Below are 23,677 nucleotides of genomic sequence, written 5' to 3' on the forward strand. Positions count from 1 at the left end.
TCAGAATATGTGTTGTTGCCATAACAACTGGGTTTGCCACATTTCTGTGATACAAAAGATACAACTGGAAGTTCTGATGCATCTCAGACTTCCCAGGTGTTTGAAGCCATGTTTGGAGGACATAGTACTGTAATGTATCCAAGAATGTATTAATAATGAAAAGTACATCTTACTACTCTGATTGCAAGTGGTTGTCTGTCAGAAAGAGTTCAATGGAAAGCATAAAAAAGGAAAACTATAGGAAAATATTATCAGGATGTATGCAGACATAAAATCATAGGATTATTATGTAAAAGTGAATTAGCAATGCCTAGGCAATGAAAGCAATGAAGGAGTCTGTACAAATGTGTAACTATTTCACTAACCATTCAACTTTTCTCTCAATTTAAAAAATTTGAAATTGTAATTTACAAAAAACATTTTTACACAAACTCTGACAGAAAATATTTTTTTCATATGAAGAGAGATTTTTTTCACCATCTTCAGGTACAAGTGTTACAGTGAGGTTGAGCATTAGCAGAGATCCCAGTTGTCTGGTCTAGGGTCAGACGATTGTCACTGATTAGATCAGACAGAGTATGTTTTCTCTGCTTCACCTAATGACGTTTTTGTTCTCGTGGATTCATTTCAATTTCATGATTAAACTCTCAGCTTGACCGCAGGTTGAAGGACGACTCCCTGCTGTGTTTGTTTGGGCGCTGGCATTTTGCTGTAGATTGCTCTCTGTGGTGAGAGCCCTGGAAGTGTCACCCTTGGATCTCTATCTTACACACACACATAGATTTTCACTACAGTACCTCTTCTCGCTCAAACTTTTCAGCATCAAATACATTTGCGATCAACGATGGTGCTAATGAAGCTCTGAATGACAGTAATTAAACCTGCACTAATGATTAGGGAGGTGTATGCACACACCACTTCTGAAAATAGCCCTTTTCCCAAATTGTCCTATTATGTACTATTTAGCTTTTGTGCTCTCACACTTTTTAATAGGATGCAACTGGGATTAACACAACTGGTGTTTTCTTGAGGCAGCCTAATTAAGATTGTGAGTAGAAAGATTTGGCTCAGAAGAAGATATTGGCTCAGAAGTGAATATGGCTTCTATCAGACCTGCCTATGTGCATCATTTCCCTCAGAGTCCCATTTAACCTGGCAATCAGATACAATTCACAGAAGAAGTTAGAGGCAGTTTACCATGTCTTTTGATTCACTTTTTATCAAAAGTGGTGACAAGAATATATGATGTCACATTTTTGCAACGCTCCAAAACCAACACGGTGGGTAAAGGGTCGCTTTGGTCTACAACAGAGGTGCAGTTGCCTGAAAATTGTCATGCCACAAAACAATAGACCTGTTTAGCAACAGGCTGCGAGAGGGCTGTGGACCACCGCAGACCAAACGACAGTGCTGGCACTCTCTGAACGATGAAGCAGAATGGCCATAGCACTCTTAATATGTATTACCATTTCTAGCCACTGTAGGACCATAGACAGGCTTGGGGGAACATATTAATGTTACATAATCTCATAAAGTGAAATTTTCATGACTGGGGACCTAAAAAAACTGATGTTGCAGTATTTTAACTACTATAATAACTATATTTAAATTTGTTCCTTTGTCTCTACTATTGATGTGCATATTGGGTTAACTTCACTTTAAATCACAATCAAGATCTTTTGAAACAAATCTTCAATGCCAGTTCAAATCTTGAACCATCAAGATACCACTGAGGTGCCACTGAGCACCATCCCCACAAACTGCTCCATGGGAATCTTTCACTGCCTACTGCTTACCAAGGGTTAGGGGTTAAATGCAGAGGCAAAAATGCATTGCGTTGTTCGCACCGTGTGCTGTGCACTTTTAGTTCATCACATGGTTGTTGTAATGGATGTTACAATGGATTACAATTGCTGTTGTAATTGCATAGTTATTGCATTACACAAACTTCTTGTTTGGGCCTCTTTCTAAGCACTTCTGACTGGCATTGTCTGTGTCTGAGTGTTTGTTTACTCATTCATTCTGGTGTAAATATTACGGCACAGACAAGTCTGCTCTATTGTTGAATGAAGTGCAATCTGAGGAAACACACCATCACATTTACAAATCCCTCCCATACTGAGCAGCGGTCCATTCTCGCACAGTGTTAGCAGAGCATTAACATATTCACTTTCTTTGCCTGACCTTAACCAAAACCGGGTTTTCATATTTCTAATCCATCAAGCCTGTCTCTATGAACTTGCTCAGTCAAGCTGCCCTCCAACTTGACAGGCGGCCATTCCCAGTCCCCTGAGTGAAAACGAATGCACAGCTTTCAGTCCCCATAACTGCCGCCCTGCTCTGTGAGATGATTCAGGAAATATTCTCAGAACAGTCTTTTATTACGAAGATTCTACAGCTGAATGTTTGATAGCCGAATGGAAAAAGAAGGAAGATTGCCTTTTTAAATATAAACACAATCTCATCTGCAAATTTTTCTAATGTGTGTAATGGCATTTTTCATTAGCTCATGGTTGAGACTGATTGTTTCCTTTAGAGGTCAAGCACATGTGCCAATACTAATGATATTAAGATGCTTCAAAGAGGACATTTCTCCCCGCACTAATGAGCAGAGGGGACCCGACCTCCACTGCCTCTCGCTTAATTTGGCCAAGAGCAATGCTTGGAAAATTCAGAAAATCTGCTTGCAGATTGGAAAGCTGGATGGATTCAGCTTTTCAGTTACTCATTTTGTGAACAATATCTTTTTTTTTAAATCCTGTAATTAATGGATATATTAAATAACAAGAACAGTTAATGAACAGGAAAATTATCATATTTTGGTACACAGTCAACTGACACATCACACTTTATATCTGTTTTCTCAGACACACAAGCAATATCACACTGGACCATTAAAAAAATACTGCCCACTGCCCACAAGGGTGATGGGTTAAAAGCAGAGGACACATTTCTTTCTGTGCACCATGTGCTGTGCTGTAGTGTCTCACAATGACAATCACTTCACTTTCAAGAAACCATTGTTTCATCATAGTTCATTTGCATTTGTTAAAGTGGGTTGTAGAGTCAAAGCAACATCATAAATGAGAAAAAGAACTAGTTTGAATTGTTTCTCATGATCATGGAAACTGTGTTTGTTACATAATCCCAAAGAGATGAGACTGGTAGACATTCCCAAACGATGTGGGGATTTTTGATTGTGTATCATGAGCTGCATGTTGTATATTCATAAATGAACAATATGCCATAGTGGTTAAGGAAGTCGCCCCGTAATCAGAAAGTTGCCGGTTCCAATCCCGATCCACCAAGGTGCCACTGAGGTGCCACTGACCAAAGGCACACTGCTCCCCGGGCACCTGTCATGGCTGCCCACTGCTCACAAAAAAAAGCAGAGGACACATTTCATTGTGTGCACCGTGTGCTGTGCTGCAGTGTTTCATAATGACAACCACTTCACTTTCACTACTCATAAGTGATGCATCTGAAAATCCTCATTCTGTCAGCATCCTGTCTAATCATAGTCATCACAATGTTGTTTACTTTCGGTTGCTCCCATTAGAGGTTGACACAGCAGATCAACCAGTCAGAGATTTGGCAAATATTTTATGCCCTTCCTGAAGCAACCCCCCCTTTTACCAGGCCTTGGGACTGGCATGAAGAAACACACATCACATGTGTATCCCAGTGGCCAGTCCCCCTGTTTGTGAGTTGTGTGCTTGCATTTATCTTATTCTTGCCATGTGTCCCTGACAAAAATCCATGGCATCATAATATCATAGTCACCTTGGGAATGCTAAACTGCTGAAATAAAATGATTAAATACTTTTTCCTGAAAAACCCATACCTCGCTCCTTAAGTATGCCATTAAACGACATCTTTTATCTTGAATTTTACACATCTGAGAAACCCCCTGAGTGTCTGCCTGTAGTACTCTTTCTAAGATGTGGCCTCCTTTCCATGTTGTGCCATGTCTACCATAATCATGATTATTGTTCCAGTCAATAATTACTGCAGTTTGCCATGAGTGATTAAACATGGCTGAAACCCTTAATGCTGGTCATGATGGTCATGCACAGCACACGGTGCGAACAACGCAATGCATTTTTGCCTCTGCATTTAACCCCTAACCCTTGGTAAACAGTGTAGTCCAGCTTGCTGTGAAGGGGGTCAGACTGTTTACCACCAAAAGCTCGAGAAGTGGGTATGTTTATGTTTCTATTAGTTTATATTTGTTTAGATTTAATATCTTTTTCTACCCTGCAAGTGGGATCTTGCAAGTGTGATCTTTTGGTTCATCTGAGCAGTGGACTGTCTGACCTGACCTGGGCATTTAACCTTGCGGGGGGCTGTCATACTAAGTGTCATGTGAAATTCTGCTACCTCATATTTCTTGTCATTACAGCTAGGAGCTGTCAGATGGGCTTTCACTCATGACTGCCTCAGACCTGGAATAAGATGACTTTTTTCATTCTTTCTGATGACTGAAGTTGTAGGAGGGAGGATAAAGTTTCTATATGCCAGGTTTATATGCCAGGCAATGGTGGAATAAAAATAATACAATATGTTAAATGTTCATGATGTTCGGATAATCATCAATGCTGCTAAAGAGAGGTTTGACTGGAACTACTGGTGAACGAAGGACCTTGTGAGTGTGTGAAGGAGGATATACATGACATCCACCATTGAGTTGGAAAGTAGGAAGGGAGAAAAAGATACATTGCTAAAGTTTTGTGTTACACAATCATAAGTACATGTAGATATGGCATTTCCCAATGTAATATTTCAACACCTGCTCAGGCAGTGACATGACAGGACCAACCCCCCTCACTCAATGGTCACCTGAGTGCAGAGGAAAAAATTAAACAGTCCATCAAGTCAGTAATGCCCAGAGAGCTTCTTGACATTTAAATACAAGATCCTAAATTATAGCAGACGGTCTCACTGAAATGTGTAATTTTAGGTTGCATTCCCTTCACATTTCACATGTCATCCGCAGCATACATCTATAACCCTCCTCACCCCACCAATAGGTGTGGAATAGGGTCAAGGTGACATTGGTGAGTGGAAAGGACAGCGGCTTTGTTTCTCCATAACAGAGAAGCACATGCTGCCTATTAATTTCTCAGAGACGAATGAACAACCCACACCTCAAAATTACAGAGCTTTGAGTAAGGACGCTCCAGGCCAGATGTCTCCAACCTGGAGTCCTGGAGTGCAAATATTTATATTTTCTCTAATGTAACACACTCTAATGTAACACACTGCTTGAATTGAGCAGGAATTGTTTAATATGGAAACTATGAAGATCTGATGATACATAAAAAATTAGAACCTAGTTAGTAAATAGTAAAGAGGTGCTGTCTATGGTACTGATTCATTGATTAAATGTATTGTAGGAACATTAAAATGTTGTCAATAGAAAAATTGCTTCTTCAAAAACACTCAACATTCTTAATCATAGGAAACAACCCCAGCAGCTCTCATGTCATTCTTTTTTTATTATTATTATTTTTTCACCAATTCCACATAGCAACTTGCTCTAGAATTTGTAGCATGTGCAATCCCGAGTGGTGGATTACAATACATGGTCTTAAAGCAGTTTTGAACATGAGCAGTGTGTAAGAATATATAAGAATAACAGTGTAAGCAGGGGAAAGCAAACGGTGAATGGACAACGGAAGTGATACATGCATGCCAGTCAGGCTGCAGCACCAGAGTGACACAGGTCATGTCACTGGCAGTTGATCTTTCCTTGGCTCTCTCGCTCTCATGTAGTGGGTGAATACTGCTGCAACAAGGAAATTAGTCTCTGGGCCAGCCCTTTAAATTATCTGTTGTGTTCATTCAGATTTGCTTTCTTTGTTCCAGTAGCATCATAATGGGCACGTAATGTACGCCATAACACTGGACTACACTTTGGAGTTCTCCATCTCTACAACTGTAGGACTTTTTCTCTTATTAGACAAATCATCACAGATCCTGCACTGACACTACTCACTCTAACCTGGAAGGGGGCCCCCCTCTGTATCACTCCTTCCCAAGGTTTCTTCCTTTCTTTTTTCTCTCTCCTAGAGTCTTTTTTTTGTGTGGAGTTTTTCTTTGTGTGCAGAAGGGTCAAGTGTGGGGGGTGTCAAATGTAGGGCCTGTCAAAGCCCATTAAAACATACTGTACAGCACTATTGGGTGGACCTAGAAATGCATCCGATTGACATCAGGGCTCCAGCCATGGAACAGGTGTGGTTAATTAGGTAGACATGGCTGAAGCCTGGTTATACATTTACATTTACAGCATTTATCAGACGCCCTTATCCAGAGCGACTTACAATCAGTAGTTACAGGGACAGTCCCCCTGGAGCAACTTAGGGTTAAGTGTCTTGCTTAGGGACACAATGGTAGTAAGTGTGATTTGAACCTGGGTCTTCTGGTTCATAGGCGAGTGTGTTACCCATTAGGCAACTACCACCTAGGACTTGTTGAGCAGACCATCGAGGCTGCAGCATTTTATGTGGACCCTGTTACTTACCTTATGTCTGTTTTCGGTTTCTGGAAATTGGCAAACGCATGTGGGTTAGTTTTTGTTCTCCCATTTCTTTCCACTGTTTTTGCCCTCGGGCTGTTTTCCTTTGTTGTGTTAATAAATCTTGCGCTTCTTTCTCCTGTGGGCAGTGGTGGCCTAGTGGTTAAGGAAGCGGCCTCGTAATCAGAAGGTTGCCAAGGTGCCACTGAGGTGCCACTGAGCAAAGCACCATCCCCACACTTCTCCCTGGGCACCTGTCATGGCTGCCCACTGCTTACTAAGGGTGATGGGTTAAAAGCAGAGAACATATTTCATTGTGTGCACCATGTGCTGTGCTGCTGTCATGATTAGGTGCAGCTGCAGACTCACCTGGCACCAATCTGTATGACAGTAGGGCACGTCTTTATGTGGGCCGTGCAATTTAAGAGATTAGTTGTTTATTAAGGCACGTCTTTATGTGGGCCGTGCAACTTATGAGATTAGTTGTTTTCAGTTCTGGCAATCGCCACACGCCTGCGTGTTTGTTTATGTTCTACCCCTTTTCCCCCTGTTTTCAGTGCTTGTGACGTTTTTTCCTTTGTTGTGTTATTATTAATAAAATCCCGTTTCCAGTATGTCCTGCCTCTGTGCTTCATTCCCCCATCAACTCACGGACGTGACAAAATGTCGCAGCCCCCACCTAAAGAGCAGAGGTAACAAGCAGAGGAGAACTATGAGGAAGAACTCAGCCAGTTGTGGTGAGTGCGGGACGCAGCTCAGAAGGCACCACCCTGGGGTGCAGTAAATGGGTGCCGAAGGTTCTGGGGACTGCCTCACTGCGCGGTGCACGGAGTGCTGCTGGTCACACTGGCAGCAGGGACGTGCAGTGAGAGGGGCTGCATGTGATCGGAAGCCACCACCCAGGCATGCAGTAAACGGTTGCCAGAGGGTCTGGGGGCGCCACCCTGCAAGGTGCAGGGAGGGGAGCTGGTCACACTGCCAGCAGGGACATGCAGCGAGAGGGGCTGCATGTATCCAGAAGGCACCACGCTGGGGTGCAATAAGCGGTTGCCGGAGGGTCCGGGACCGCCTTCCTGCGCAGGGCAGGAAGCGACGCAAGAAGCATAAGAGGGAACATGTGGAGACAGGACCCGAAGTACCCGGAATATTCGGCCCTGACTTTTGTGTGCAGGCTGGACAGACCGAGGTCACCATGCGCAATGACATCTGGGAGCCAGCCAGAGGGTCTGGGTCATCCGGTGGGAGGACACAGCAGGGCAGGAGCCCTGTGGTTGCCGCAGTCCACCTCACCTTCCCCACTGATGACCATGTAGGGGGGGCTCTGTCACAATTAGGTGCAGCTGGATACTCACCTGGCACCAATTTGCATGACATCAGGGCGGTTATAAGGCACGTCTAAGCAGCCACTCGGGGCTGTGACATTTTTATGTCGACTGTGTAAGTTTAATTGTTTTCAGTTCTGGCAATCGCCACACGCCTGCGTGTTTGTTTTTGTTCCCCTCCTTTTTCCTTTGTTTTCAGCCCTCATGCTGTTTTTCATTTTGTAAAAAAAACGGGGAGAGTGGAGTAAAAAACTGTCTCTCTCTACACACAAAAGCACTGTATTCAAACCACTCCAACTTGATGTTACCTGGCAGAAAGAGGCATGGCACAATAGAGGTTAAAATGATGAGCAGTTTCTAATTTATTAACACCAGTTTTTTTTTTAAATGTGAATATTGTATGTTAAAAGGTACCAATGTTACAGAGAAAAACCAAGATGAAAAGAAAGAGTAAAGGGAGAGAGGGAAGACTCAAAAGCCGGAAGGCGTCCAATGGAAAAGCAGCTGAGAAACAAAGTGAAAAGTCCCACTACCACACATGAACAATCCTTTATACACCTGACCTACAGGAAGCTCTCACAGACCAATCAGAACCTGTTGTTTCTGACATCACGCCCCCAGTGCCTCCCGTCTGGGGAAAGACAAAGAGAGCAAGCAGTCCCCATGGCCGGTGCCTCACACCTTTGGAAGACATGTAAACAGAGGAGTTGAATCTCCATGCACAACAAAAGTACAGAAACGTTATGGTCTTGCGACGTCCCATCTTAAACTTTTTTGTGTTATTAGTAATAAAATCCCATTTACAGGATGTACCGCCTCTGCGCTTCATTCTCCCCTCAGATCTCAGAGGTGACAGCTGCTGTGTTTCACAATCACTTTCACATCATTATAAGAAATAAATGTTGTCCTTTTTGTGCGCATTTCTAACTGTGGCACTAATTGTTATGATTACTTAATTACTTGCTTCTTTTTATTTGTATTTTATTATGCATAGTAAATAAATAGAAATTTCATGAAATTTAAATGTTTCTTTAATCTTCATTTATTAATATGTTTTATGTTGTAGTTTAATTTTTATTGACTGTAAAAACCTGTATGTGAGTGTCTAACTTTCATCCTATTTGCAGGTTTTGATGCCTACTTCACCTCACGCACACTTGAGAACAATCGTCGGAATGTGTGGTTTGCCGAATATTGGGAAGAGAACTTCAACTGCAAGCTAATGAGCTCATCCAAGAAAGAAGACACCAGCAGGAAGTGTACAGGTTATTATTTTCTTTGTATGCTTTCACGGTCGGCTAAAAAACACATCCACAGCTGGCAGCCACTTCTGTTTTAGATTGGTTCTCAGGCATAATTTTTGTCTGTTTGTCTGTTACAACATTACCACAGCTGCAGGTTTGGCAGTATTCTGTTGAGGGGTTGACTGATGTCTGGCGAGCTCTCTTGGCCCAGTTACACAGTGAGGGGTCCTATTGCTGTTGGCTTATTAGAATGCCATTTAGGGGCACAAAGCACAGCATCCCAACATCGAGCCCTCTACTATATAATGATCTCATCTAAACTTCTCAGCAGTCATTCAAAGTGAGAAGGTCATGTGAACTTACTGGAGCTACAAGAACACAGAATTGCATCAAATTCAGCCCAATAAATCTACTTATTAAAAAAATATTTGACCTATTGTGAGTTTTCTCGGTTGTAGTGTTTGGACAATTTTTGTATAGAATGCATGCAGTGTTTTACATTCTCTCAAACCAAATCAATTAAGCAGAAAAGCCATCATGAGGCTTTCATTAATTGGCAGAGAGGCATAAACTCTGTGAAGTCCGCTGGCTTTTTTTTCAACTACTTCTGTACTGTTTTGTAGGTGCTTCAGATATTATTATACTACTGTGTAAAGCAAATCATGTTTGTGGTCTGAGTATTCAGTCAGATTTTATTAAAAGCATTAAAAAAGAATGAATAATTCAAATGTTTTAATAGTTTAAATATTGAGTATCTAATTTATACATATATTGTACTAGGGCATTAAACCCCTTGGTGGTTATGTAAATAAGTCATGATCCTTCAGCTGCTCCCATTAGGAATTGCCATAGTGGATCAACCATTCTGGCTGTCCACACAATTGATTTGGCAAACGTTTTATGCTGGATGCCCTTCCTGACGTATCCCTCCCCATTTAGCCAGGCTTGGGACCGGAACCAAGAAATACACTGTCACATGCGTCCCCACTGGCTGGGATATTGTTATATGAATAATTAATTGTTTGGAAATGATGGAATTGTTTGATAATTCATGAGTTTGTCGAAATGTGCAACAATGTTGCAGGGTTAATATTGCTTAAAATTGTAAATAAATCTTAATGTTTGAAACACTTTTATGCTTCCAACTTTGTAAAAACAGTTTGGGGAAGCCCTTATTTATGTTCCAGAAATGTAAGACATAGTTGAAGAGGAACCTCTTCACTGGTTCTGACCTCACTTTTTAATGTATTAGGGTTGCAATATACCGTTATGTTGTGATATAACAATTTGATATCATAGCCCTATTAAATATCAAAGTGTCCCACCCCTAAAGTGGAGAAGACAAGCGCATCCAGGAGAATTGTCTTGCTAATTATGGGCTTTTTCCAAGTTTCTATATTTATTTGTGACAAATGTGAGCTGCTTCATGGAAATTCCCACTCTGGTTCTAGATTTGGCCACCAAATGTAATGTAAATGTAAATGTAGATTTTGCCACCACAACTATCCGATGGCTCCCAAAACTATTCCCAGCTGTTGCACCCCAACTGTCTGCGCTTGTTACACATAATGAAGTTGATTGTAATTAGCTAATTGTATACATAGTTTACTAGCTCCTGGGTTTGGCCCACATGAAAAAGTCTTGACTTTTTAATCATGCTGCTCATTAAAGGATGTCACATAAAAGCCAACAGCCTGAGGATTGACAGAGTGTGATTCTTTCACATGACGGCGGAGCATTGGCAACAGCACATTTACAAAGGCATGCATTCTTCTTGTGCAATATATTGGCTTGTGATCTTAAACAACTGTTCAACTTCATCGCTGCTGGGGAAATACTTCAGCTGGCCAGGACAAGAACACCTTGCTGGGATGTGTATTGTGTGAATTGCCCCTTTGCCTTCGAACAGTGCTGGTGCATGTTGGTGGTGCTCCCTGCTCATCAGCTGCAGAGCAGTCAAAGCACATGCTGCCATTCGGGTTTGCTGTAGGGCTGCCGGCTGTTGCATGATAGAGCCTCATAGTGTGTGTATTTATATATGCTCTGGGCTTTGTGGACTTACTTGAGTGTGCATGTGAGTCTGTGTGTGTGTGGTTGTGTGACAGTTGGAAATGTCTTGAAGAGGAAAAGTTGTTGCTATCAGTAGAATAACATTATACTGTAAGGCAGTCTGGAGATGATGATGGAAGTTTGTTTGTGTGTGTGCATGTGTGCAAATAAACTGGGTCAGGACTGAACAGGATAACAGACATAATCAGGAAGTATACAGGTGATGCTTGACTGCTGGGTGCGCATTTTGATTTTTTTTCTGATTACATACACCAACATATATAACGACATAATGAGAACGCAAATCTTCAGAAAGGATCCTTCTTATCTGATCCCTTTTGCAGCTACAGGTCACTGTTTTCCATTAGCACAGCTCAGCCTTGACAGAGTATTAATGTATTAATATAATCACATATTGCATCACAAACACAACCTCATCTAGTGGTTACCATGCAATCACCATTCTCACCTGCAATCATTTGTGTTCAAATGGGAGAGTAAATCTTGAATTTACAGCTGGTGTAAACCACCTATCTGAATTAACAAACCCTTATCGGAGTTGACAAACTTAGAGAAATAATGTCTTTCAAATACTTTACATAGTTGTAGCCATTCAGTTTCTTATAATGAATTTGGTTAAGGTGAAAAAATATATAGGAATATTTGAATCAGCTGAATTATTGTCGCTAATAACATTTACACAATTGTCATGTCCCTGTCTAGGGGTTGGGAAATGTGACCATGAAGGAGAGGGATGTGTGTGACAATGAAGGAGAGGGAATACACATGCATTTATTTACAGTGAGAAGTGAACAACTAAACCTAGAGTGCTGTACATAACAACAACCGACAGAAGGAACAACCTCCTATATATAGTTTACACAAAAAAACACAACACTAGCTTTTCTCTAGCTTTTCTCCAACACTCCCAAACTCTCCTCTCTATCCTCCTACGGCTTTACAAGGGCAGGTCTGGTGGCTGGACCTTAAATGTTCCTGTCTGATGAGTAGATTGGTAGACTGATGATGAGGAAATAGGTAGGCGGAACCATCAATTCCCTAAACTCCATCTAGTAAACAACATGAAAGTGAAACACACACATCAAATACAGAGCACTCAAACCACTATACGGCCTAAAGGACTTTAAACCATTTACCAGACACCCTTATCCAGAGTGACTTACAATCAGTATTCAAATTTAAATTTTATTTGTCACGTACACAGTCATACATGGTATGAGCTTCGTCTTCGTCTCTTCCGCTTATCCGGGTCCAGGTCGTGGGACCAGCATCCCAAGTAGGGAATCCCAGACAGCCCTCTCCTGCTGCCTTCTTCCATTCACTCATGAACAAGACCCCGAGATACTTAAACTGCTCCACTTGAGGAAGGACCACTCTACTGACCTGGAGTGGGCAAGCTACCCTTTTCTGGTCAAGAACCATGGTCTCAGATTTGGATCTGCTGATCCTCATCCCAACTGCTTCACACTTGGCTGCGAACCTTCCCAGCAAGAGCTCAAGGTCAGAGACTGATAAAGCTAGGAGGACCACATCATCCACAATAAGCAGAGACGAGACTCTTTGTCACCATACCCTCCAAACCACGGCTGCACCTAGAAATTCTGTCCATATAGTTTATGAACAGAACCGGTGAAAAAGGGCAGCCCTGGTGGAGTCCAACCTTCACCGGGAACAGGTCCGACTTACTGCTGGCTATGCCAACCAAACTCACACTCCTCTGGTACAAGGACTGAATGGGCCTTAACAAAAGGCCATCCACCCCATACTCCTGGAGCGCCCCTCATAGGGTGCCCCTGGGGACACGATCATAAGCCTCCTCAAAATTCACAAAACACATGGGGATTGGTTGGGCAAACTCCCATTCACCCTTCCATCACCCCAGCAAGGGTAAAGAGCTGGTCCACAGTTCCACAGCCAGGACGAAAACCACATTGCTCCTCCTCAATCTGAAACTCAGCAATCGACTGGACCCTCCACGTAATGTTGCAGAGACATGTCAACCACGACAGCCCTACAACATCCCTGATGTTGTCCATGAGATACCCAGGATGGATGTCATTCAGCCCCGGGGCTCCGCCACTGTGTAGCTGTTTGACTCCCTCAGAAACGTCTGCCCCTGAGATTGGAAAGTCCATACCCAGGCATCCCAGCCCTGGTTCCTCCTCGGAATGCCCATCGGTGGAATTGAGGAGCAGATTGTAGTCTTTCTCTATAGCCTCACCGAACTCCTCCTATGCCTTAGATTTTGCCTCTGCTATTGCCACTGCTGCACCATGCTTGGCCATCCGGTACTGCTTCTTCTGGAGACCCACAGACTAGCCATGCCTTGTAGGCCTCCTTCTCCAGCCTGACTGCTCCCTAAACCTCCGGTGTCCACCAGCGGGTACAGGGGTTACCACTAAGAGTTGCACCGGACACGTTGCAATACATGATAGACAAGACAAGGTAAACATCACCAAACAATGACCCGACAGCGAACAGACACAAACAGGGCAGCTTTGTACAATCAGACACTGGTGAACACGATTAGGAAACATTACACATGATGAACACGGACCTGGAGTAACCCCTGCCAGACTGGATCATGACACTCCTGTTTGTCTTGGACTCCTTGTGATCCCCAGGACTGGCTGGAGACTGATGCTAGGATAAGAGATGTTATCTGACAAAACCCTGCTGCCGCTGCAACCCTCATCTGAACAAAAGAGGGGAAACTCAACTGAACTGAACGTTCTTTTTTTGTGGGGTTCTTTTATTGTCTGACTGCTTACATCTTAGGTTGTGGGAGGGAACATATGAATGGTGGCATGGATGGAGTCATTGATACTGCGCTGTCTTTTTTTTTATTTCTGTGGATAAGAATTACTAAAAGAAGCTATTCTGAAAAACTGGAAAACACTCAGTGTGGAAAGGCCTACAATATGTCACTAAATACAGATGCCACCTGTATACATTATTTTTACAACATTTATCAGACGCCCTTATCCAGAGAAACTTACAATCATTAGTTACAGGGACAGTCCCCCTGGAGCAACTTAGGGTTAAGTGTCTTGCTCAGGGAGTAAGTGGGATTTGATCCACAATGGGAGTAAGTGGGATTTGATCCGGGTCTTCTGGTTAATAGGTGAGTGTGTTACCCACTAGGCTACTACCACCCACCTGTTGCCAACACCATTGTTTCCGAAATCTTCTTCAATCTCTCTCAGCTTAATGTATCCCATGCTATCTTTTAGTGGATCACCAGCATCTTGACAGGCATGTGAGGCTTGAGGAGGTCTTATTCATGGGTTAGCTGCACCTGTGCTGTTCTCCTTCTATAAAAAAATGACTGCACCTTCATGTACTGTCAGAACAACCAGGTGCTCAAGACTGTGGAGATGATGATGGAGTTTATGAAACTTCCCTTTTTAACCCTTGACCTCACCACATGCAGCAGCCCTGTGACGTTCAGGATTTTGGGTGCCACCATATCCCAACAGCTCAATCCTCAAAAAGGCCCAGAAATTGATACTTCTTTTTGCACAGAATCAGAAATCTTTATTAATCCCAGTCATTGAAACATCTTCTTGTGCTCCTCATCATAGATTGGTTTGGAGCAGTCAGAAAATAGGACAGGCACCACCTGAAATAGACTTTAAGGGCTGTAGAAAGACCCTCTCCGAGTCAGCTGTGTCCAATTTGTGGTTCGCCTCCTAGGGGAAGTGCAGGGGAAACCGGAAGTGATGCAATCAGGAATTGCTAGGGAGGCGGCTGTGGTGGATGGCAGGGCAAGCACAGCCTCGAAAAAGGAAACAGAGGCCCATTTTATTTTGGCTGTCCACAGCAGGAACAGGGTGGCTCAATTTGCAATCACCAGGCATCCTGCAAACACAACACAAACACAGAACAGAAACACACCAAAAACACCAGGACAAAACAAAGAGGAGAAAAAAGGCATCAAATCCATTGCCTATCTTAATCTTACCATCATTTTTTGACAATTTGAGATAATACTGTTTAAATGTATTGTTTGTATCCTATATAAATTTAGGCTTTGTCCAGTTGTCCAGATGTTGACCTAAATAAATTAGTAAATAAGGACACACCAAACTGGAGCACCATTAAAAATCCATCATCAACAAATTGTTGTTGTTTATATAATCTGAGGTGAGAAGACAACAATTTACAGATTCATTTCGAGCCATTTTTCTCTGCAGGACTGGAGTTGAACCCCCCTTGCCAACATTCCTTTGTATATATTAAAGTCTGAAAGCGAAGCAATTCTGCATTGTGACCTGGTTTATATTTTAAATGCTGTTAAATAATTAGCTAAAAACAAGAAATAACATAAAAGGTGCTTAAAACGGTGCCTAGTGTCTGTTAACAGTATTTAGGCTAATGGACAGTCAAGATTGCTGATTCCCAGCCTGCTTTTGAATAGTTATTGCACTGATTTCAATTAAATGTCCATCCCCCTGCAAGGGATCATGAACGCCATATCTCACCTACATTGGATGTTTTAGTAAAGCAAACCCGAGGGTAGCATATTACTGTGTCACGTAATACTTTGAATAGTCAAACAGCATCTGTGGTTGAATTATCATTAACGCAGACATGCCTATGTGCCCTCTTCTGGGTCATCTACTGAATACCAGTAGTAACACCCTAGCTTTAATCTTCCCTGAATTTGAAGCATTGAGGCTATGATCAATCCCATTTCTTCTGGTCTCTCTTTCTCACACACACACACACACACACACACACACACACAGACACACACACGCACACCACACAATCCTTCAGAAGAATTCATTTTAGAGAAAAACACAGAGGATTGGACAGACATTAGTTCTGGTGAGTGGGTTTCAGAGGAAAACTGTGTTTTGACTGAACACTCTTGGGCTGGAATGACAGCCTGCCTGGTTACACCGTAACACAACTCTCTGCACACTCCACTGCACGTGCTCACTAAGGGTCATAGCACCTCCTAACCGTTTTAGAAAATCCATTTCAGCCATGTCAGTCGACGAACCTCAGACATTACTATAACTCATATGATACGTTAGGAGGGTAATTATTGATCAGCAAACAGGCATACAAATGTCACGCTGGTTGCATCTAGTGAGGCAGTATATCTGGAAGGAATGCTGGACATGACGATTAAGAAGGACGCATATGCACAACATCTCGAAACAGGAGTTTAATACATGGTGAACAGGACAGGGAAGACATCAAGTAATAATGACTGGACACGAAAAGACAGGGCAGCTTTACACAATCAGAAGAACTAATAGCTAATTGAGGCTATTTTTGTTGCAATATCCAAATTGTTTTCATTTTTGTTGCCTGTAGGAATTATTGACTGTTATATATAGGTAACCTCAAACGCTTAAGAAACTATGGTGTTTATAAACAATATGATTTTTTTTTTAATTATGTTACTGGAATGCATGTCTTCATCTGCATGACAAGAGTGAATAAACATACTTTTCAAAAGCACAGAATGGGGGAATTCGTTGAGTCCCCCCAAGTGTTTTGACACTACTGTCTGGTGAAAAATGGATATTAAAAAGTCCAGTCAGAAATTTTTTATATATATATATATATATATATATATATACACACACACACACACACACACACATATATACATACATATATATATGTGTGTGGCTGGAGCCACCATAAAGGCAAAATGTTGGCTTAAAGATTGCATTTCTGTCCATTTACCCTGCAGGCTCAGGATGGATGAACAATGAAGAAACCTAGATATGGGTTTATGTGAAAGATTTCCTTTGATATTGCCAGTGCCCGTTGGGCCCTTCAGGTTTAATTAGTTGCTGTGGCTAATTTAAATGAGGAAAACTAAAGATTAAAGAAATTATAAAATAAAAAATATATAGGATTTGAGCAACCACATACACAAATACATAAAATAAGTTTGCCTTCTGGCTTTAATTCCCAGTCTGCATCCCATAGATGCAGCTAAAAATGACATTAAAATGTCAGAGGGTCAAATTTCCATCTCTCAGATCAGATTATCTGTGCCTTTGATCACCATGAAATAAAAGAACTGACTATTTTCTGCTCCTCTGAAATTGGCTGGGAAATGCCTGTCATAGTCATTATCTTCAGTCCGTGTTCTTCAACTTGTTGGTGGAAATAGAAACAAGACACATGTCCGTGAAACAAAGATAAACATAGCATGTAATTATGATGCAGACATGAAATTATATTGGCAGCAACTGAATGGGGTCCGAAACAGATGAGACTGCATGAGTTTCCTGGCTTTTTCTACTCTCTGCATCTTTAAAAGAAGAGTGAAGTACATCACATTTGTATCAATTAGAGTGACTGTTCTGATCCCCATGCACCACAGAAAAGTTTTACAATGGGTGTCAGAACTGGATCAATAAGTTATATATAAAAAAAAAGGTGGCCTTGTTGTCGTGAATTATAAGAATTCTATTTATTTTCGTAGATATATGTGGACAATTCTGCACAGGAGAGTTGTCTACCTACGGAAGATGTGCAGCAGGATGTATTATAGATGGGAAGTATGTTAATATTGTATTGCTAACATTAATAAAGTTACAAACAACCTGCAATGCATTTTTACCATATGTATAATTCAGACATAAATATGTACTAGTGCTGCACGATTAATCTAATTGCAATCGTAATCGCAATGTCAGTCTGTGCGATTACATGAACGCAAAAAGCTGCGATTTAATTGGATTGAATCGGCAACACTCATTCTCTCAAAGTTTACGAGCTGACTGAAGTCTCACTTCAGTCGAATGTGACGTGTTTGGTCACATGACTTTTTATTTGGTTCAATGGAGACCTCAGATTCGTGACTCGCATAGACATATGGGTACGCGTACGTCAACGTCGCCGCCATATTGCGACAGGCTCTGCTGTGGCGTGAAGCATATACATGTCTATCGAGAGAAGTGCATCAAAATGCCTCACTCTTGTGCTGCTTGGGGCTGTACAAACCGCTGTATGCTCCAAACCAGATCCCGGGGGATTACATTTCATAGGTAAGGCTGGACCACTGTTTTGAATATATTTGGCCATTATAAAATCCCATTTTATAAGTCTTAACCTTAGCTAAGCTAGGCTATGCTAGCGAAGTTATGCATTCCTGTGTTCAAGTCAGCCTCCAAACAACGTTTTGGCTAAACGTAGGCATTAACTATTTAGACTGTTCTTAGCTGTTTAGTTAACTTTTCTCAAACTTTGAAGGTGAAAGAAATTCACCTCAGTTTACAAATCTTAACCTTAGCTAAGATAGCAAAGCTATGCATCCCTGTGTCAGCCTCCAAACAACGTTTTGGTTAAACGTAAGTACTAAAATATTTATAATGGCCAAATACAATCAAAACAGTTGTTTAGCCTTACCAGGGTTTGTCGTTCGACAGTAATGTAAAAGAGTTTTTTGTGATTATTTAATTTTCAGAATATTGTATTTTGAAAGCACTGGGCGTTTCAAGTTGTTATAAGTAGTTTGTAGGTTTCACTTTGAAATTAAACATTTCACTATTAGTAATTTGTATGCGACTTTTCATTGATATACAAGCAGGTGTTCTTGATCATATCGCATATCGCAATATTGATCTCAATAATTGCAATATGTCTTTTTCCCCAAATCGTGCAGCCCTAATATGTAGCAAACAACACCTGCTAATGAACATTTTCATTATGTACAGTTTAATGAGTATGCAGTTAACAGGTTAGTATGCGTTCATAATTCTATTTCTTATTATCTTTTACAATTTAAAGTGTCAAGACAGGCAAATGTATCAGGTATTATATCTTCTGTTTGTCAATATATACATTGTACTGATATAATATTTAATACTTTCCACCATATGGGCCACATTTAGCTGCTTGATATGAAATGGATGAACATTCTTTTCAAAAGGACACTTAAAATAAGTATTTTCTTTAATCTGAGGTGACTTGGCTGATGTGATCAGTATAATAATAAATGTATGTTTAATGTGATCTTTTTATAAGAGTTTCAAATGACTTCCCTGTTCTTACTCATTTTTGTCATCATGTTTTCCTTTGAGTGAAGACTCAAATAATATATATACATAAAAATATATATTATCCTAACATGGGTGAGGAGGAGACTTTGAGGGCACAATGCATGGCAGGAGGGAACAGTGTCACTTGTTCTATTTTCTGCTAAAGTAGAAGTGAGTCAAGGAAAATGAAAATGATTAAATCGTGTACCTCTTAGGTGGAGATGACATTTCTGTGCCCTAGTCTCCTTGGGGGCACTGACTCAGACTTGCAGCTCATGCAGTTGGGACAAAGTCACTTGCTGGGCGAAGCCAGAGGTGCATGTTTGGTTAGTTTACTATAGCTGATGACTCATATGGAGGTTTAACCTTTGCATTTGGTGTTGTAGTGAAATGGGCTAAGGCCTGACTGTCTGAATAGGAAACAGCAACCCCAGGATTAAAATGGGGAGGCCTGACTCATGTGGACATGTGGAGGCACATGTGGATTCTACATTAGGCTAAGTTTATGATAACAATGATAATAATAGTAAGGTGATTAGATTAAGGCTTGTGAAAAACTGGGCACCTTAGCGTGAGTGGGGAGGGTGTTGCTAGCTAAAATTCCACTTGCAATATTAGAGTACATCCACTAGCAAAAGCGAGTGGGAAACTGATCCACTAGTGCACGTGAAAGTGAATAGGCATGTAGGATGCCATGACCTGACAAATATTTAGGCAGCTCTAAAACCCAGACAACTCTAAAAACCCAGTAATACACAATTTCCAGGTCTCAAAAAGAGGTCATATCCAGGGAGAAGAGGATGTCTAAATATTAATATTATCACCCTAAATATTAAGATATTGATGATTATCTTATGATGATGATTCTTTATTAATCCCACAAGTGGGAGATTTACATTTTCACAGCAGACAGTGAACAGTACAAGATAAGAGCAACAAAAAATAAAATAAATAGCTAACAGTGTAATATAAAAAGTACACTATACAATTAAATAATCTGATAATATCTGTGGATGAGTGAATTAAAAATGTTATTTAAGTAGAAGTACAATCTGGCTGGTGGGCTTCCTTGCTGCTGCAGGAACTGGGCGGTCTTCTTTTTCTAAGGTCATGCCCATTTAACAGAAATTCCAGCACCAAAGTTACAATAGAAATCTTTGGACGCTGCCCTTTGGACGTTTCCCCTTGTACTCTTTCTTCATTTTTAGCTTATTGATACTTTTGTTGGTTTGTGTGAAGCCTGTGACTTTCTTCTCTTATTTCTTCATTGCACTTTTTAATTTTTGTTGAGTTTTTGTGGATGTTCATATAGCTAGAAGAGCTTTAATATGTTTAATTTCTCCATGTTTACCGGACTCTCCACCATTTTCTCTTCTAAAGCTGCCGATCACTCCGGCCACTGCTTGTGATGTCACCGGTTTGCGCTACTAGACCAGCAACATTTAGGGGACACAAAGTTTTTTTCTGTGGAAAAGAGCAGCACTGGGTCCTAATGGGCACTAGAGCATTGGAAAAAGGGCACTTGAGACCCTGACCTGTGCCCATTTTCTGGGATGGATTCTAGCAGCAAACTTCAGTAAGTGGTAATAGAAAGTATCATGACTAGTATCATTCTTATTAGTAGTAGTAATATATCATTATTTTGTTGTATCAAACACGAGTTTCAACTGTTAAAATTATTTTGAAATATCACAGCCCACACATTGTGAGGACTGTTGATTTCATATGCCGGGATGCAGACTGTGATGGAGCAGTGGGGATCTTGACTATCAAACTTGGTTTTGTGGTCAGGTTGCAGATTGAGTATGCCATATACTGGGGTTTGAGCCCATGTGAGGTCCATACTGATTCACCTCCATCTTTTTCTTTGTATGCTCTTTCTTTTTGCAGGGCAGGAACGGATAGGTACAGACTCGAAGTATGAGCAAGAGGGGAAAGTCCAGTTTGTGATTGATGCAGTTTATGCCATGGCCCATGCCCTGCACAACATGCAGAAGGAGCTCTGTCCCGACACCTCAGGGGTCTGCCCTGAGATGGACCAGGCTGGAGGGAAGAAGCTGCTCAAGTATATTCGCAATGTCAGTTTCAATGGTGAGTAGTGCAGTTACATGGGAACCAGAACCTGCTTTTTCAACTTCAGTTTGCAGAGGTTGTGGCACAGAGGGCATGTACACAGTAATTGACAGTTTGTCAATTTTACAAGGTAACTGACATCTTATGATAATAATAATGTCCAAATATTAACAACTGTAACACTGTATCCGCTGAAAATGAACAGACTCACACTCACTCCCAGGTGCCCAATGTACCCTGCCTCAGCACATACTATGCACAAGACCACACCAGTATTGTGGGAAATCTACGATTTACTCTTTAGGCACTAGTTTTACCTGTTTTGTTGAGTGCTTCATTTGTTTCTGCCTCAGTGTATGTACACATACATAGCTAAACTAATAAGCAATGCTAAAGAACAAACATTTAAACACACCAAGATTCACATTGGCTATGGAATTTTTTAAGCACAAAAATGGCAATGCAATATTAAGTCAGAGCATGTAATTTGATATTACATTTTGCAATTGGCAATTCAATGTTCTGATGCAATCATTAGTTCATTTCAAAGTATTTTTCATAAAAAAATAGAATAACAATTCACTAAATTGCATTTTATTTAGCCATGTGAGCAGAGCAAACCAAAAACAAACAAACAACAATGTGCTGTAGATCTGACAGTTGATAATTGCCTCAGAAGCTTTTCTTTTAGTACCTGTAAGTATCTTTACTCTCTAAGGCCGCAGTTTCCAATTCAGAATTGTCCAAGGTGTATCTGCGCTGAGGTTGGCAATATTCTATTTGTAAACATAAAATATGTAAAATCCCTCTCTCTCTCTCTCTCTCTCTCTCTCTCTCTCTATATATATATATATATATATATATATATATATATGAGAGAGAGAGAGAGAGAGAGAGCCATCCTTTACTCTGATTACTAAAGGAAAACGAGTGGGCAATGAAGGTCAGTCAGTCCAGAAAATTGCAAAAACTTTAATTGTGTCCCCAAGTGGAATCACAAAAACCATCATGCGCTACAACTAAACTGGCACACGTGAGAACCAACCCAGAAAGGAAGACCAAGAGTAACCTCTGCTTCTGAAGACAAGTTCATCCAAGTCACCAGCCTCAGAAATTGGACGATCATTTATTTTTCAACAGGACAATGACCCCAAGATGACCTGGCCTCCACAGTCACAGGACCTGAACCCAATCGAGAAGTTTTGGGGTGAGCTGGACCGTGGAGTAAAGGCAAAGGGTTCAACAAATAATATATATATAGAATATTTTTAAGTCTTGTCAACCTCAATCCAGACAACCCTAGCAGCTAAGGAACCCAAAATCAGAAGGTTGTATCACAACTTACAGTATCTAAAGTATGAATTTGTGCATGGCTGAACCTGCCCCAACTCTTGTTCTTCTTTGGTGTCTGGATATCTGTCCCCTGTTTATAGCCCCATATAGGAAGGGGAGAATCATAATACTGACAACACCAGCATTTTCACTAGCCTAATTAAGTGTACTTCACAGTACTGTAAGATCAATGATCCTCCTCTTCTTTGATGTCTAGCTTGTGATGATGGCAAGGAATGGAGTATAGCGTTGTAACACTCACAGATTTTACAAAAAATGTGTCTCATGGCAGCCTCACACGCATTACTTTTTTTATTACAGCTGCCACTGGATGAAATGATTTCAGAGTGTGCAAGATGTAAATCTAAAGTCTAATCTCTTGTGTGCGGCTCTGTGGCACAATTAAAATTTCTGGTCAGTCACAAAGAAAGGAAAAGGGGAATTAAAAACAAACAACATTCAATGCTGATCAAGAATGCACATTTGCTTGTAAACCCTTCAGAAATGCAACAGAAATTTAACTGTAACTTGAATTGCTGGTGAGACCACTTTCAGATAGAAATGCTTCATGAAAAATGTAGAAGTACTCTGCATGAATCTGCTGATGCTACAGGACACATCTAGCATTTTGACCTTTCGACAACATGCTAGTCACCTCCAAGTGACCTAGCTGGGGATCACTTTCAGTACTTCAAAATCAACATCCATATAATACTGTAGCGACGGGCTCCATGATGGGGAGAGAAGAGACGTTTGACACAGCGGAGTAGCTCAAAAAAGCCTTTTATTAGCTAGCACCTATTAAACTAGGTACCAGTACAAGAGGTTAACAGCAGGGCAACAGGGGAGGCATTCAGCCAAGATCATCACACACCCCCTGCCTGCTCCAGTTACTCCCAACTACCAGGCAACAGCCCACTAATTCCCCCAACACACCCTAACGGTGGGTAAACCTTGACTCACTAACCCCAGAGGCAGCCCTTATGGTAATTAGGTCAGCCCTATTGGCTGCCAATGCTACAATACATTACAATTTAATACTAATTTATGAGATACATCGAGTAAAACAGAAACACCCGGGAATATAACCCAGATATTTTT

The 23,677-nt window shown here is 41.2% G+C and overlaps 1 protein-coding gene across 2 annotated transcripts in view; it reads left to right on the forward strand.

Annotated features, from left to right (window-relative positions):
* Positions 1-23,677, forward strand: part of grm7 (glutamate metabotropic receptor 7) — a 193,010-nt gene that overhangs the window by 102,893 nt on the left and 66,440 nt on the right. For both annotated transcript variants that reach the window (XM_028997654.1, XM_028997653.1), the window contains exons 5-6: positions 8,967-9,104; positions 21,062-21,262. In XM_028997654.1, coding sequence (XP_028853487.1) covers positions 8,967-9,104; positions 21,062-21,262 — 339 coding nt within the window. The remainder of the gene's footprint in view (positions 1-8,966; positions 9,105-21,061; positions 21,263-23,677) is intronic.

The sequence above is a fragment of the Denticeps clupeoides genome, chromosome 12, assembly GCF_900700375.1.
Source record: "Denticeps clupeoides chromosome 12, fDenClu1.1, whole genome shotgun sequence".
Lineage (NCBI taxonomy): Eukaryota > Metazoa > Chordata > Actinopteri > Clupeiformes > Denticipitidae > Denticeps > Denticeps clupeoides.